Raw genomic sequence first — 16,179 nt, 5'->3', positions numbered from 1 at the left:
ATATAAACGCAGCAGGGATCTGGTTGTTCTTTCCCAAATATTCTAATGCATTAATAATTAATCTGACATTACTTTTCATCTGTCTCCCCTGTATAAAACCTGTTTGGTCCGTGTGTATCAATTGTTGAATAACCAACATTAACCTATTTGCTAATATTTTAGTGAAAATTTTATAATCTACATTCAGTAATGAAATAGGTCTATAATTTTTGGGTTGGGTAGTATCTTGATCTTCTTTGGGTATCAAAGATATAAACGCTGTCTTCCAAGATGGAGGCACTTTACCTTCCATTTGAATCATATTAAATAATTCTCTAAGAGGTTCTACCATTTCTAACTGTAAGTTTCAGCTCTTATAAACTCTGGTAGCTACTAATTTTATTGATATGGAAACAGTACAAAAACTTGCTTACTCAAGACCTAAAATGTCCAATGATTATTGAAATTATTGACAGGCAGGACAGGTCCTACATCATAAAATTCCTTTGCAACTGATAATCAAATATTAGACAGAGTGAATACGCTTTATGTAACTGCTTTCTTGTAAGTATCCATGGGAATAGAGTGGCTTCAGCTGCACAGTGCAGTTACTGGTATAAGTTGGGAGTAAGGAACACTCATTTCCCTCTCCTAAGTGCCAACCACTGATTAGCAGTGAAAGTTGACCAACCTTTATAGGACAAAGGAGGATCAGGACTGTTAGAGTACCGTATTTTTGGAGTATAAGACGCTTTAAAGTATAAGACGCACCTAGCTTTTGGGGAGGAAAACAAGGGAGAAAAAAAATCTGCCTCTGCCTCCCAGCAATTAGCCTTCTTGCAGCAAACAGCAAACAGTACAGACGATATATACTGTTTGTGATGTTACATTTCAGACTAGTGCAGATGCTGTTAAAATTGATGTGGCTTTTTGGAAGTATACATTATTCTCCATGGATACAGCAGGACGACTCAGGAGTGGGTATTCTCATAGCCTGATTGGTCGAGAGACTGAGACAATAATTCAGAAGCCACGCCTATGACTCTCCTCTTTCTTGGACCAGTTTAACTCTGTCTGGTCTAAGAGAAGAATTTCCTTGGCTCCACTTCTGAATTATTATCAGTCTACGGACAAAGCTTAAATTTGACAAAATTGGACACCTAAAATTCTAAAATAGTTGGGAGTAATAGAGAGGCAGCCTCAGTGCCTGACTGATCTGTGGGGGTGTCTTACCCCTCAAGGGGAATCCCCTGACTGGGCTACCCTCAGGGAGCAGAGGAATCTTCCGGACTCGCAGAGATTGCGTGGCTCTCTTAAATTCAACTGCTGGACTTTAGGAAACCTCGACAAATAGTGAAGCCTCCAGAGCCTCGTAGCAAGACATGGTGGCCATTTTGAAACCTCCAACAGCAAGGTCTCATTGCGGTGGCCATTTTAAGTGCTACCATGTGGAGAAGCAAGAGGCAAAGGAAAAAAGCCTCAGAAGGCTCCCAGGGCCAGAAACGTCTTTGGAGCTATTCTAAAGGCCATGAGTGCAAAGCATAGCAATGGCCAACGATAGCCCCATTAGGCAGCCAGGCACTTCCAGGGCTCAAAGCCGGGGTAGCCACCCCAGGAAACCCAAGGCCAAATCCAAGGGAGGCACCTGCGGTCCAACGCCAATCCATGGCAGTGGAGAGGGATGAACAATGCAGGCAGAAAGCCTTAGAAAAGAGGGTAGCCAGAGCAGAGAAACAGCTAGCTTCTGCAGCCCACAGTGTCAGCCCACCTGCTCACAGATCCAGATCTATTGACAGGGAAAGGGCCATTCATTCTATTTCTCCTTCTCCCCAACTTTCAAGGAGAGGAAGAGAAGTTTCGTTGTCCCCTCCTTTGTCCAGTAGAGATGTGGGAGCACTTCAGGGGGCTTCTTTGCTTGCTCAGTGTCCAGTATGATCCCTCATACCTCTTTGGCTCCACAAGGATCACCTAATCCTAGGGATGCCCCCCCCCAGGGATGAATCCCTCCATGAGGATTTCATGCAGGATATTCCTGAGCGCATGCAACAACTGATTGCTCAGGCCATTTCTGGCCTACGCCAGAAAGACAAGGCCCCAGCCAAACAACCTGTAGACAAGGGGCCTAGCTCTACTTGCAGCAGGAAGACCAGGATTCCTATGGAGGTCAGACCTGCCTCACCCTCAGTGACCAGTGAGGCATCCCTATTGGGGGAGGAGCGTCAGAAGGACTTAGACTTAGACCCTCCTGCCTTTTCTGGTTGTTTTTCTCCTTCACTGTTTAAGTCTCTCCTTTGCAAGGCCAGGGCTATAGCTGATTTGGAGTTACCTACCCAGGTTCCTCCTACCCAAACTCCTACAGCTCAGCCCCAGTCAGCCAAGTAAGGTATCCTACAGCTCAGTCCCAACTGGACAAGGAGGAGATATCTGCCCCCCAGCTATTTTCTGAAGTAGTTAAAAATCAGTGGGCCCGTCCAGGCGCTCTACATGGGGCTGCCCTTGAAGAGTATTCGGAGAATTCAGCTTGTCCAGAATGCAGCCACGCGAGCGATTGTGGGTGCACCTCGGTACACCCATGTTACACCTATCCTCCGGGAGCTGCACTGGCTGCCCATTGGTCTTCGGACACGCTTCAAGGTGCTAGTCGTTACTTTTAAAGCCCTTCATGGTATCGGACCTGGGTACTTGAGAGACCGCCTCCTGCCAATTACCTCCCACAGACCGATTAAATCCCACAGACTAGGCCTCCTCCGAATTCCATCTGCCGGCCAGTGTCGGCTGGCAACTCCTTAGGGGAGGGCCTTCTCTGTGGCTGCTCCGGCCCTCTGGAACGATCTCCCCGTTGAGATCCGGACCCTCACCACCCTTATGGCTTTTCGCAAAGCCACTAAGACCTGGCTGTTCTGGCAGGCCTGGGGCTGCTAAATCTCTCAGCCCCACTCGATAGTATGACTGTTGTGTTTTTAAAATGTGTTCGTCTTTTTATTTTTTTATTTTGTACCCCTCCCCTCTTCGATTGTTAGCCACCTTGAGTCTCTCGGGAATAGAGCAGCTTATATATTGAATAAATAATAATAATAATAATAACAACAACAACATTCTCCAACCCAGGGAGTACTGATCACCGATTCTATAACATGGATCAAGCATTCACTAACATCCTTCAGGTTCCAACTGTTGATGCGCCAGTGGCAGCCCTGGCTACATCTTCTGCCCTAGTGGCGGGGGATATTGCTGACAACCTCAAACCTGAGGACAGGAAGGCAGAGCTCACCCTCCGCAAAACTTTCAGGCAGCTGCCTGGGCAATAAAAACTGCCTCAGCTGCCTCGTTCTTCAATAGAACATCCTTGTGGCTACAACAGGTTCAAGAACAAATCATCCCCCAGGATGCACGCCTCCAGCAAGACTTTAATAAACTGCTGGCTGTCACCCAGTTCTCAGCAGACGCCACCCTCACAGCGGTGAAGTTTGCTTCCCAGGCCCCGTCATCGTCAGTTGCCACCAGATGTCTCATCTAGTTGCACAGCTGGCAGGTGGACGCTAAATTCAAGTGGAGGTTAGCGGCTGCACCTTATTCTGGGGGATCCTTATTTGGACAAACTCTTGACCCAATATTGGCTGAGAACAAAGATAAAAATAAAGTCCTACCCACGTCTGCAACCAAGCACGCAGAACAGCGGCCGGCACCTTATTATCGCAGACCGCTGTACAGACCACAAGACACCATCTCATAGGTACTATCAGCCTAGCCCGGATACAGGTGGATAGGAGGTTTAACAAGGACAGAGGTTTCAGCCTCAGTACCAGAACCACTATCAGTTCCAGGGCAGGAGGCCTTTTCAAGGGGGAGGTGGCTGTTCTTTCCGCAGAGGGAAGTGATTCCTCAGGGGATCATCCTATTGGCAATCGCCTCACCAGCTTTGCGGAAGCCTGGGAGGTGGTCACCACAGACATATAGGTACTTACACAGTACGTATGGGGCTCAGGCTCGAGTTCGTCTCCTCTCCCCCCAATTGCTTTAGGGTCTTCTCCATGTCCAAGGTCATGGAAAAGCATAAACTCATCTCCTTGACATTCAGGCAATAGAACTGGTCCCAGAAGTGGAGAAGGGATTGGGATTTTACTCCAACCTCTTTGTGGTCCCTAAAGCATCAGGAGGTTGGAGGGCTATACTAGACTTGAAATCCCTCAACTGCCACCTGGTGTATCACAGATTCAAGATGTCATTATTGAAATTGATTTTAGCAGGCATCAAAGAGTGTGACTACCTGGCATATATTACCAATACAGAGCACTCCCATTTGGTTTAGCATCTGCACCCCGGACCTTCACAAAGTTGTTGGCAGTGGTGGTGCCAGTGGTGTGAACAGTTCCAGTAAGAATCCAGTGCTATCTTGACGACATCCTTGTCCAAGCATCAATTGCGGCCCGGGCATGACACGACCTGCAGCTGACAATATAGTCATTGCAAACTTGGGGGTCTCGGTGAACTTTCAAAAAAGCCACCTACAACCTGTCACAAGATTTCAGCACCTGGGAGCGGTCATCAACACGGTCCAGGGACGAGTCTTATCAACGGATTGCTGGGACAGCCTTGTCCAACTAATACATCAGGTATGTCGGGCTCGGACGGTGTCTGTATTCACGTTATCCAACCTTTTAGGAAAAATGATTTCCTGCATAGGGATCATGCCTGGCCCACTTACACTCCAGAACATTGCAATGGGCCCTGATTCCATTCCAGCGACAGGGCACCAGCGCATCAGTGGCATTGATGCGCATTTCTCCGCAGGTTCTTCTGTCCCTACAATGGTAGCTTTCTCCAGCCCTAAGTCTGGGATCTGCGATTTGCGAGCTGCCCCGTCTAATACTAACCACAGATGCCAGCCTTTATGGTTGGGGAGCGGTGCTAGAGAACCAGCTAATGCAGGGTCTGTGGATGGAGGCCGACCTCCTTCACAACATAAATTGGTTAGAGCTCAAGGCGGCTCACCTAGCACTACCCAACTTCAAGACCTGGCTCAAGGGCCAACACGTGCTCCTGCTCAGGGACAACGTGGCGGCAAAAGCCCATGTAAACTGGCAAGGGGGGCAGTCACTCAAAGTCCCTATGGGTCGAGGCCCTGAGACTAGGCACATGGGCAGAGAGACACCTGGAATCGATTGTAGCAGAGCACATCTTGAGAATGGTGAACCTGCAGGCCGACTGGCTAAGCAGTACTACCATGGACCATGGGGAGTGGCAGTTGCAACCCAAGCTGTTCCAGCAGATTTGCCATCACTGTGGGACACCAGCGGTCAACCTTTTTGCCACGCCAGCGAATGCCCAGCTGCCGCGATTCGTCTCCTGATTCCTGTCACATGGAGCAGAGGATGTAGATATGCTTTGTTGCTGCTGGCTGGTAGGCCTTCTCTACGCCTTCCCTCCCTCTCCTCCCAGGGGTGATCAGGAAACTAGAGACAGAGGGGGCAGAGATAGTTCTAGTAGCTCCACACTGACCCAGGAGGACATGGTTTGCAGACCTTGTCCGCCTGTCAGTGTTCCCCCTATGGAGATTCCTTGGGATCAGATCATCTTGTGCAAGGGGATCTTGCTCCACCCGGAGCCCAGTGGCTCCAGCTGACCGCCTGGCACTTGAAAGGCAGACCCTGATGGCGGCCAACATCTCAGACAGGGTAATTGGGACCATCGAGGCATCCAGGAGACCCTCGACAACACGCATCTACAATGCGATCTGGTCGGCATTTGCTAGGTGGTGCAGGGCAAAGATCATTGACCCCGTACGGGCATTCCCACCGCAGGTCCTGGATGGCTTGGAACAAGGCTTAGTACACAACACCCTAAGGCAACAGGTAGCCGCCATTTCCACAGTCCTGGGTGATGGTCAGTACCCTATCTTAGCTCACCAGCCAATCATCTGGTGTTTTCTTTCGGTAAATTCATCTGCCCGTTCAGCATCTGACCTGTTGTTTTCTTTGCCTCCCAAAAACAAGAATGAATAGCCAATATTCTTTTTTATAAATGCTAGTTTTTATTAAAGTTTATTATAGCCTAAAATACAATGAAAATGAATATTTTTTTTAAAAAGGGAGAAAGGAAGAGTTGACTTCTTACTCTTTCTAACACAGTAAAATACTGTGCGTTTACAACCTTAATTTTTTATATTGCCTATAATTATTATAAGCCAATTCTATAACTACCCAATTAATTTTTCAAGCTAAAACACCCACCAACATCCCTGAGTTGAAGTTATTTTTTTAAAGGAGGAATAGGCTAAAATTAGTCCATGCTGATGCACAGGGTTGGTCAACAATTATCAGAAAACCATAGTTGCAGTTATTGGTGACCATCAGTGCATACCAGTTACTGAAAGCAGAGATTCACATAATTTGCTATATACAAAAATGCAGCTTTGGTCATTCTCCTTCATAATGAGCAAATAATGAGCAAGTGTAATGCTTTTGATTCATTTGTTTAATTGCATTTTCTTTAGTTTTAGGACTTGGGTGGAAAACAGATCACATTTTGCATAATATAAACTTATATTGTAAACGTCTACATTTTAACTATCTTTTCAATTTTCAATTTAATTTTAAATATCACCTTAGATGGAATGTCCACCATTTCACAAGACAGTCAATAGTTAAAAACTAATAGCATTAAGAAATATTTCCTAATGTTCAAGTGAAATATATTTCTTTATGATTTAAATCCATGATTTCTTGGCTTGGCTGATGGAACAACTCTGAACAATTGTTCCTTTTTCTATATGACAATTCTTCAAATTTCTGAAGGTCACTATTGTGTTTCCACACAGTAGTTTGTTCTCCAGTTTAAACATGTCCAATGCATCCAACTATCTCATATCATGTTGGTCGTTGTCTTCAAGACATGTTCCAGTTTGCCAATTCTTTCTTAAAATCTGATGCCAAGAACTGAAGGCAATTTTCCAAATGTGATGTGACCAACACTGAATAGGGAGGAACAATTGTTTCTCTGATCTTATATTCTATTTTTGTATAGGATTGCATTTGCTTTTTTACAGTTGCATCATAGTGCTGGTTCATGTTTAATTTTTGATTAACCAGGACACCTGATTATTTTTGCCTGTTATTCAGGAAGGTTCCCCCACCCAAACGTTTGATTTATTCTATTCAAATACAGGATTTTTCAATTGTTTCCACCAAGATTGTTTTTTTTAATTTTTTGTTTTAATTTCATCGAAATTGATCTTGATGTTTCTAGATCATTGTTCTAGCTTATTAAAGTCTTCTTGAATGTTAACATTGTTCTCTAAGATATGTGCTATCCCTGCTATTTTTATATCAACTAACCATATTTTATAACCTTGTTTTTTAATTTTCTTTTCTAAGTCATTTATACATCTATTCAACAGCATAGGGCTTAAAATAGAACTCTGATGTACTAGTCAACCTGTCCAATTTGATGTTGAGCAATTGACATATACCTAATAGATATGATTGTTCAGTCTACTATACTAATTATAGTATTATACAGCCCATATTTTGTCCTTTTCTCTACCAATATATTGTTGGAATCTTATGAATGCTTTGCTGAAGTTAAAGCAGGGGTGGGTTTCAACCGGTTCGCGGCGGTCCCCACGAACTGGTTGGTCGGCGAATCCGGAAGTAAGTAACTTCTGGGAATGGCGAAGGGCCCGCCCGCACTCCTTAGCAGTCTTTGAAGGCTTCTGCGCTTCCACGCAGGCGAATGGCACATACAGCGCCTGCGCGATTCTCCGCGAGCACCTGGATGCCACATACAGTGCCTGCACGAGTCTCCGCGAGCAGCTGGAGCATCGCGCAGGCGCTAAGACGCATGCGTGAACTGCCGCGTGCACGAGGACGCCACCGGCCCCATTCCAACCGAACCGGTTGGAACGGGATTAGCAACCCACCCCTGTGCTAGGGATTGCCAACCTTTCTGATCAACAAGCTCAGTGTCTTAGCCACTGAGTTTGGCTATGATATACATTCTTCTAAAAATTTCTTTCTCTTAAAAATATTGCATCTGTGTATAGCCCATAGATCATATCTACACAAATATTGCTGATGGTTACTTAGAGAACTTACGCAGTCTGTCTTGTTATAGTCTTTTGCAAATATGTAACTGTTTTTTTCCCCAAATCTTAGAGCTATTTGATTTTAAGAACTATATAAAAGTAAAAGTATAACACATTCCAAGCCATGACTAATGCTGTTACATCTACAGGTTTGTTATAAGAACTCCAGTGCAGTATAAAATAAAGTATAATAAGGAAAGTAGCAGAATTTTTCTAGCCATCCACCATGTCTTATACACAAGACATGAATCATCTCCTTGTACTAGAGAAAAACAAGGCTATCCAACTGAGGGCAACAAAATCTCCTTTTAAAAAAATATTATAATATACACGCAACTTGTATTATTGGAAAAGCAATGAAATAAGGAAAATGGCAAAAAATATTGGTGAGCTGTTTAAAGCAATGAAAGATATTGAGGAATGGTATGTTTGACAATCTTATAATGCTATTAATGTCCGGTAAATATCTGTGCAACAAAAACAGCTCCTTTTTACTTGTAAATTGTCTGTTAATAGAACGCCATATTTATTTTAAAAAAATGAGTTTTATTTAATCACTAGATTCTCAGTAGATTCATAATACCTGTGGAATATATGTGGAAGAAAATGAATTTTTAGAAAAGTCCAGAGAAGATTTAACTGTATAAATACACTAATATTAAAAAAAAGTCTTGGAATTGCAATTACATAGCTAATGAATTATTATTAAGATCTAATTATTTTTTGATCAACTTTAATTAGCAAGTAACAGTCTTGGATTATGATCTTGCTTTACATTTTAAATAATACACTGATTTGTTTATTCTACACTAAATGCATAACTATATAAGAGAATGAGTAGTGGTATTATATTTTGAAAATGAAAAAAAAGCCATTTTATTAGATGTCCAGTCAAAAAAGTTGTGACAACAACCTTAATATGCCTCAAACAAATGAGGCATATTGTTTTTCATAAACTTACCATTTTGTGAAATTACATTTTGCTACTTTCATTACTCTATGTTAAGAAACAGAAATCATCTGTATCTCCATAAAAATAATCTTCATGCAGAGTAGGAGAAATATCATGAAATATCATTTTCACATCCTTCTTTATATTTAGGATTTACAAACTAAGCTACTCTTACAAATTCTTTCTTTTTGATCCAGGTGGAGGCAGAATTGATTGATAAGCTAGACAGTTTGGTATCAGAGGGAAAAGGAGATGAAAATTACAGGGAACTCTTCAGTCTGCTGTAAGTCTTGTTTAGCATTATTAAAACTGTACATGTCTATATAAAGAGATTGGATGATCTAAACATAAAAACTATTCTTAGAAATGAATAATGCATCAGAATAAATGGTTTGATAAAAATAGATTTTAATATAAAGCAGCAAATCCATTTTATTTAATAATTGCAGAAATCAAGATTTGTTATTAATTGTATTATATTAACATGAAAGATCAATTCATGATTATAATCATCTGAAATAACTGATAAATTTGATTCATTTATAGCTTTTTGCATCTCTTTTGAATGCTTTTTTCCAGAAGAATGTTTGGATTTCTGTCTTTTTCTTAACTTTCTGTTTTGAGTTGACATTTTGCAATTGGAGATGTCCCAATGTTTTGACAGAATGAATACAGGAGTAGGGAAGAAGTCTTGCCTACTGTTCCCTAATAATTATCCCTTCAGTGTCTCAAGGAGTGTATATTGAGTATCTTCATGTAATCATTATCTTCAACAGGATATCTCTAAATATGAACTTTCAGCCTATGTTTAAGGACAATTTACTAAATTATTTGTGAAATACATGACCTTCATTAAGATTGCACAGATGTTGATTGGAGTTTCAATGAAAGTACAAAATGAGGTTAGGCAAACAGCTCTGTATTACCAAAAGAGCTCTGTTTTTATTAATTTTGAAAATAAGCATACCATGAATTCTGAAAAGAAACTGGCATTGTTCCAAAATTAAGGCATGAATTAAAGCACTAACTTAAATATTCGTTATATTGCTTTGATAACCTAAATTCTTTCCTGGTCATTCAGAGCTTGTCAGTAGACCATACAAGGGAATCTGTTTTTCACATGGTTTAGAATTTAACTGAGATGTCTTTATACGATTAAATACTAAAAAATTTAAATTAATGTAAAAATATTAAATTTCAACAGTGGTTTAATATTAGTGTCATATATCCTACAAACCTAATAATTAATATATAAAATGTTAATAATTCTCTGAATTAAATTAATTAAATTTGAAGAGTTCACTTCTGAAAGCTCAGATTTTTAAAAAACAATTTTTTTTATCAAAGCCGTACTTACTTGCAGAAAATGTCAGGTCAGATTCTCCTTGTAGTTAAAACCACTACATAGCCACTATTTCACAATGTAAGTACACACACAATATATAGATAAACAACTTACATTACTGAAAAATAAAATATTATACTAGAAGCAGTGAATTGAACTATACTCCCATGCACTTTCAATTGCTCCATTCTTTAAAATATTGAATATTATGAAAAGGAAGTTTGTATCTTTTAAGGGAGAAAAGACATATAACTTGTAATTAAATCCTCAAAGATCTGCAAGTGCAAGATCAGAAGATGTGGGGAGACCAGGCCCATAGATATACTACCAAGAGTTGGACTCGACTGAATGGATAACATCATCACAATACTAATGCTCACTTTCTAACCTGAGTACCAACAGTATCACTGAGCATGGGATGGGGAGGGAAATCAACCTGATGAAAACAATCTCACAGTGTGACCCCTGCTTTTTTCTCAGCAATATGTTATTTCTACAGTAAAGGAAATAATGTGTATGTATTCTGCAAATATATATAAACCACCTACATTCATGAGTAGTGTAAATGCAATCTCTAGACCAGGCACAATATTTTCTTGGTATGAAATAATAATAGTGTATCATCTTAGTTCAATAATTTCCTTGTCTTTGCTTCATGCAACGTGGATCAGAACCCAACTGTTTGGGCCTTATCCCAGGTAAGATGATTGCTCAGATTTTATATGGAAGTGTTTAGGTATTTTAAGTGTTCTCAAAACTGTTCACAATCAATAGTATTTCTGAGTAAGTCTTACTGATTGTTTACTTTCATACAGCCTGCTAGAAAAGGTAGAACAAGAAACTTGGAGGGAGACAGGTGTTTCGTTTGTTACATCCGTTACTCGTTTGATGGAGCGCCTCCTTGACTACAGGTAATGCAGTTATTCACAGTTCATAGACCTCTGATACATATGCAAGTAATGTTAGTAGTAACTAAGGACATAATGTTTTTCCCAATGATTTTTTCATGCTTATAACAGCATATGTACATTCTGAGTATCATGAGTTGTACTCCAGTTTTTAAGGATTTAATCTGTAGTCACTTCTTGTATTTTCACAATATATTATTACATAAATGCTATAAAAGAAAAGTAAAAAAAAAAACCCAGAGAATTAAGACTCTTAAGGGATTTATTGATCATTTATAGAATCAAGAAGTAAATAAAACTGCTAATCTTGCTAAAGCTACATAGTCAACGTTGTGGAAATACCTTTATGGATTAATTCTTTATATTGTTTTTAATTCTATAAGGGAATAAAATTTTGAACTTTCAGCACTTTCTGTTTTTCAGAGACTGTATGAAAGGAGATGAAACAGAGAACAAGAAAATTGGTTGCACTGTTAACTTGATGGTGAGAATAATGTTTGTGACACTATAAACATCATTTTACCAGGATCAAAAACTGTTTCTTTTAATTCTTGTAATCTCATACTTGTGTCAATGAAAGCATTTATCCTCCTTATATTTGATGGCATCTTTTTATTGTCTTTGATTGTTCCAAACATTGGGGGTTTCTGTACTATGTGTTCAAAATATTTAAGTCTTAGGTTCATTAGTAATGTTCTGGATGAAACCAGAGCATCTAGTAATATATCAGTAAGATGGCAACTGAAAATGAGCCGATAAGGGAATGTCTGAAGCAGCAGCAGACCTGGAAGGAAGATCAAGCAGTGTAAGTATTGTGCAAAGACAATACCCTGCATTGAGATGCATCATTGACAGATAGTTGAGGTGGCAGACTTTGAGAAATTCTACTAGTGTCTAGAAAGGGCTGGATTAAAAGACAAAAGACAAAATCAAGGGACTAATTATAGCCACATAAGAACAGGCACTAAACACCAGATCCATAAAAGCAGGGATTTTCCACACTAGACAGGAACCAAGGGCAGATGGAAGAAACGCCTCAAATTCCAACGCATAGTGGCAGGCAGAAGCATACACTAAACCAAGTAACTGGCATTGTGTATAGGAACTTCTGCAGAGTGTATGGGCTAGATCTCCAAAGTCCAGATGGGAGGTTCCATAGTAGGTTGTGGAGACTAACAGAGCTGAGATCTTGTGGGACTTCCAGATCCAGATGGAGAGGCAGGTATTGGCCAGTCAAGTGGATTACATGATAAAAGATAAAGATCAGAAGTCAGTGGTAGTGATTGATGTAGCAAAGCCAAATAAAAGCAGAATCAGGAAGAAGGAAGATGAGAACTAGAGAGGATGTGGAAAGTAAAGGCTAAAGTGGTGCCAGTGGTGGGAGGAACAGTCAGGGCTGTGATTCCTAAGCTGCGGGAGCGGCTCCCAACAATTCCCAGGAATATCAGAGCTCTCTGTCCAGAAGAGTCAGTGCTAGGAACAGTTAAGATACTGCACAGAATACTCAAACTCCCAGGTTCCTGGTAGGAGATACAAAGCTGAGGAAGACATGTATCCTCCATAGAGGTGAAAAGTGTTTTTTTTTAAAAAAAAATACAGCGATTGAGGAATCAAGCTAGAAACTGGAATACTGTGAGTTCTAATCCTGCCTTGGACACAAAGCCAGCTGGATGATCTTGGATTAGCCATTTTTTCTGAGCCCTGGAGGCAATGACAACCCGCTTCAGAAAAACTGTGTCAAGAAAACGAGATGGACTTATACAAGCACTCTCCAATGGATTAAATGGAAGAAAGAAGAAAAAAAATCCCCTAAAATCAATATACATTTTTATTTCTCCTGATTTAAATAAAAATAGAACGACACTATTTTCAACCTTTAAGTACATTTCTTAAGGAGGAACTATTAAAGAAATAATATCAGGGCCATTATTGGTTTTGAGCTTAGTTACCTGTATTAGTAGATCATTGAATCTTCAAGAACTAATTTGTATTTCAAATAATCCTAATTTGTAAATACAGTCCATTCAATACTAAAAGTTTTCTGTACTGGAAGGATGGTTATAGAAGAGAGTGGGTGTAGAAGAGGATGTCTGTTTTCAGTTTCTTCATGGTATATTTCATGAAACTGAAACATGATTTAACATTCTAAATAAACTCAATGAAAAAATACATAAATCTTGAAAATATTTTGATCAACAGATTTTCAGAGATTATTTTTTGAAATATTTATTTTTCAGAATTTTTATAAATCTGAAATTAATAAAGAGGAAATGTATATCCGCTATATACACAAGTTATGTGACATGCATCTGCAGGCTGAAAATTACACAGGTAAATATGGGAGAAAGTTTTATTTATATGTTTACAGTGATCTTTTTAAAATATGTCTCTTTAAATTTTCATAACATTTTTAACCGTAGATGTATAATTTACATATTAATTGATTGAAGAGCATACAGTAAGTAACATAATTCTTACCAAATTATATCACAGTGGTCAGTAAACATATGTGGCTAGGATCATGCATGTTGTTTTTAAGTGGAAGACATTCTGCATTTTTGTAAGCAGGTTGGAATTACCGTATTTATCGGCGTATAACACGCAGTTTTAAAACTAAAATTGCAAGCTTAAACCCTGCCTGCGTGTTATACGCCGATACTGCGTGTTATACGCCGGGTCCCAAACTGCCTGCTCCAGCTGATTCACCGGCGCCCATGATACTCATAGAAGTGCAGCATCCATTTCATGGCAGCGTCGGCGGCTCTCCAGCTACCCTGCCTGATATAACCCCTACCTTGCAGCAGTGGCGGCAGCTCTCCAGCCACCTGCTGTTCGCTTTAACCCCATCATTGAACAAGCGGCGGCTGGAGAGCCGCCCGCTGCCTGATTTAACCCCATCCTAGCAGCAGCGGCTCGCAGCGGCCAGAGAGCCGCCCGCTGCCTGTATTTTTTCTCCATCATTGCGGGTGCTTACCTTCCCGCCCGCCTGCTCTCTGGTCCCAAGTGTACGCGCCGGCATTCTCCCAATCAGCTGTGAGTCCGCAGCCGCCCGCGCTGCTGTTTTAAAGGCTGCTCCTCAGGACCCTCCGAGGCCACCGTACTTCTGACGAGTGACGTCCCTGACGTTACGCTGAGGACGTTACTCGTCAGCGCAATTAAAGAGTAACCTGAGTCTGCTAGCGACACAGGCCAGGTACTGTGGTGAAAACAAAAACATATAGAAATAGGGGTTTATGTGGGGGGGGCTTGTTATGTGGCGCAGGGGGAAAGAGTATGTGATATGGGGGGTGGGGTTATATGGTACAGGTGGTATCAGGACTATGTGGTACAGGGGGATTAGGTTGTACAGGTGGATCTGGGGGGGGGATTAGGTGGTACAGGGGGATCAGAGGGGGGAAAATGATGTGACAGAAGAGGGTGGGGAAGTAATTCATGTTCTAATGTTATAAATTTTAATCCAACATTAAGTTCCGAGCTTCCAAGTCATTTATTTTTAATGAAAAAAATTTTTACTCAAATTTTTGTGTTAAAATGGGGGATGCGTGTTATACGCCGGTGCGTGTTATACGCCGATAAATACGGTAATTCTCCACTATTGGTTTACATTACCAATGTCTCTGCATAAATACTTAGATTAGCAATTAGCAATTTGAGGTGCACTTAAACACTAGCTGGAGAGTTTCGACTAATTTATTTTAATTGCATGCATATAGATTATTAGGTAATTGTAGAGCACAACTCATGCATATAGTATATTAGTTGTTTGTAGAGCACAATTAAAAGTGCACTGACGATGTCTTCTCAAATGGTGACAAAATGTTTGCAACCAAATTGCCAAACTCAGAGCTCAAACAACCTAACTTCAACCCGAGCTATTAATATTCAAACACATTTCATGTAGTATATTTTTTTACTATGTCCACATTATTTCCATTAATATTACCTAAAGTCCAAATAAGACTAATTAATTAAATAAAGACAAATGAATTGATGCACAATATTTTATGTATATATATTGTAGATTATTATATATATATATAATATTGTGTATCAATTTATTTGTTTTTACTTCAGCATAACATGATTAAATATTCACTTTCTTTTTACTAGAGAAATGCCTTTTTATCTGATTCATTTAGGATTTTCATATTTTTTAATCTACTCGCACATATATTAAAGTTGAAATGTTTTGATATTGTTATGCAGTGTTCATTGCTTGTTGTTTTGACAGAGGCTGCTTTTACATTGCTTTTGTATTGCGAGCTACTACAGTGGGAGGACAGGCCTCTTCGGGAATTCCTCCACTATCCATCTCAGACAGAGTGGCAACGTAAAGAAAATCTTTGTCGGAAGATTATTCATTATTTTAATAAAGGCAAGGTCAGCAAATGTTATTAGCAATTATTTTCAAATTTTATTAGATATTCTTTTCTAAAGCCAGAATTAATGTTTATGCAAAATTACTGGAGGATACTCAGATATATTTACTTGTCAGGAGAATCATAAATTCATTGAATTATAGTGTATAGCCTGGATGTCAGCAGCCCATAGCTCCAGAGCCGCATGCGGCTGTTTGGGCCCTCTGCTGCGGCTCCCTGTCCCATCACTGGCTGGCCCTGTCCCTCGCCCTTCCCCACTCCCAGTCACTCCTTGCCTGGCCTGAGAAGGTAAGGGTGATGGCGGGGGATGGAGAAGTGGCAGAGGAGGTTTATTTTTATTGCACTGTAAACTAATGACAAAGAACAATACATTACCAACAAAAAAGACACTTTATAAAAGTGAAAAATACAATGCATAAAAATACAACGTATCATTTAAGTAGTAAATAGTTACAATTCTATATTTATGTAATCTAATTAGATACATTAGACATGTAATCTAATGCAATTATTGAGGGGCCTTTAGAGCTCTG

General features: G+C 40.3%; 1 protein-coding gene across 8 annotated transcripts in view; it reads left to right on the top strand.

Annotated features, from left to right (window-relative positions):
• The window catches only part of DOCK3 (dedicator of cytokinesis 3), a 201,292-nt gene that overhangs the window by 135,483 nt on the left and 49,630 nt on the right, over positions 1 to 16,179 (top strand). For 7 of the 8 annotated variants that reach the window (XM_087709235.1, XM_087709231.1, XM_087709230.1 and 4 more), the window contains 6 exons: positions 9,212 to 9,297; positions 11,031 to 11,057; positions 11,175 to 11,270; positions 11,691 to 11,751; positions 13,505 to 13,598; positions 15,499 to 15,647. In XM_087709235.1, the coding sequence (XP_087565361.1) occupies positions 9,212 to 9,297; positions 11,031 to 11,057; positions 11,175 to 11,270; positions 11,691 to 11,751; positions 13,505 to 13,598; positions 15,499 to 15,647 (513 nt within the window). The remainder of the gene's footprint in view (positions 1 to 9,211; positions 9,298 to 11,030; positions 11,058 to 11,174; positions 11,271 to 11,690; positions 11,752 to 13,504; positions 13,599 to 15,498; positions 15,648 to 16,179) is intronic. The other variant, XM_087709232.1, reaches the window with a different exon arrangement.

This window comes from Thamnophis sirtalis, unplaced genomic scaffold (genome assembly GCF_051295495.1).
Source record: "Thamnophis sirtalis isolate CommonGarterSnake01/CBP01778 unplaced genomic scaffold, rThaSir2_p1.2 scaffold_3, whole genome shotgun sequence".
NCBI lineage: Eukaryota > Metazoa > Chordata > Lepidosauria > Squamata > Natricidae > Thamnophis > Thamnophis sirtalis.
This window is presented reverse-complemented; position numbering and strand designations above follow the sequence as displayed.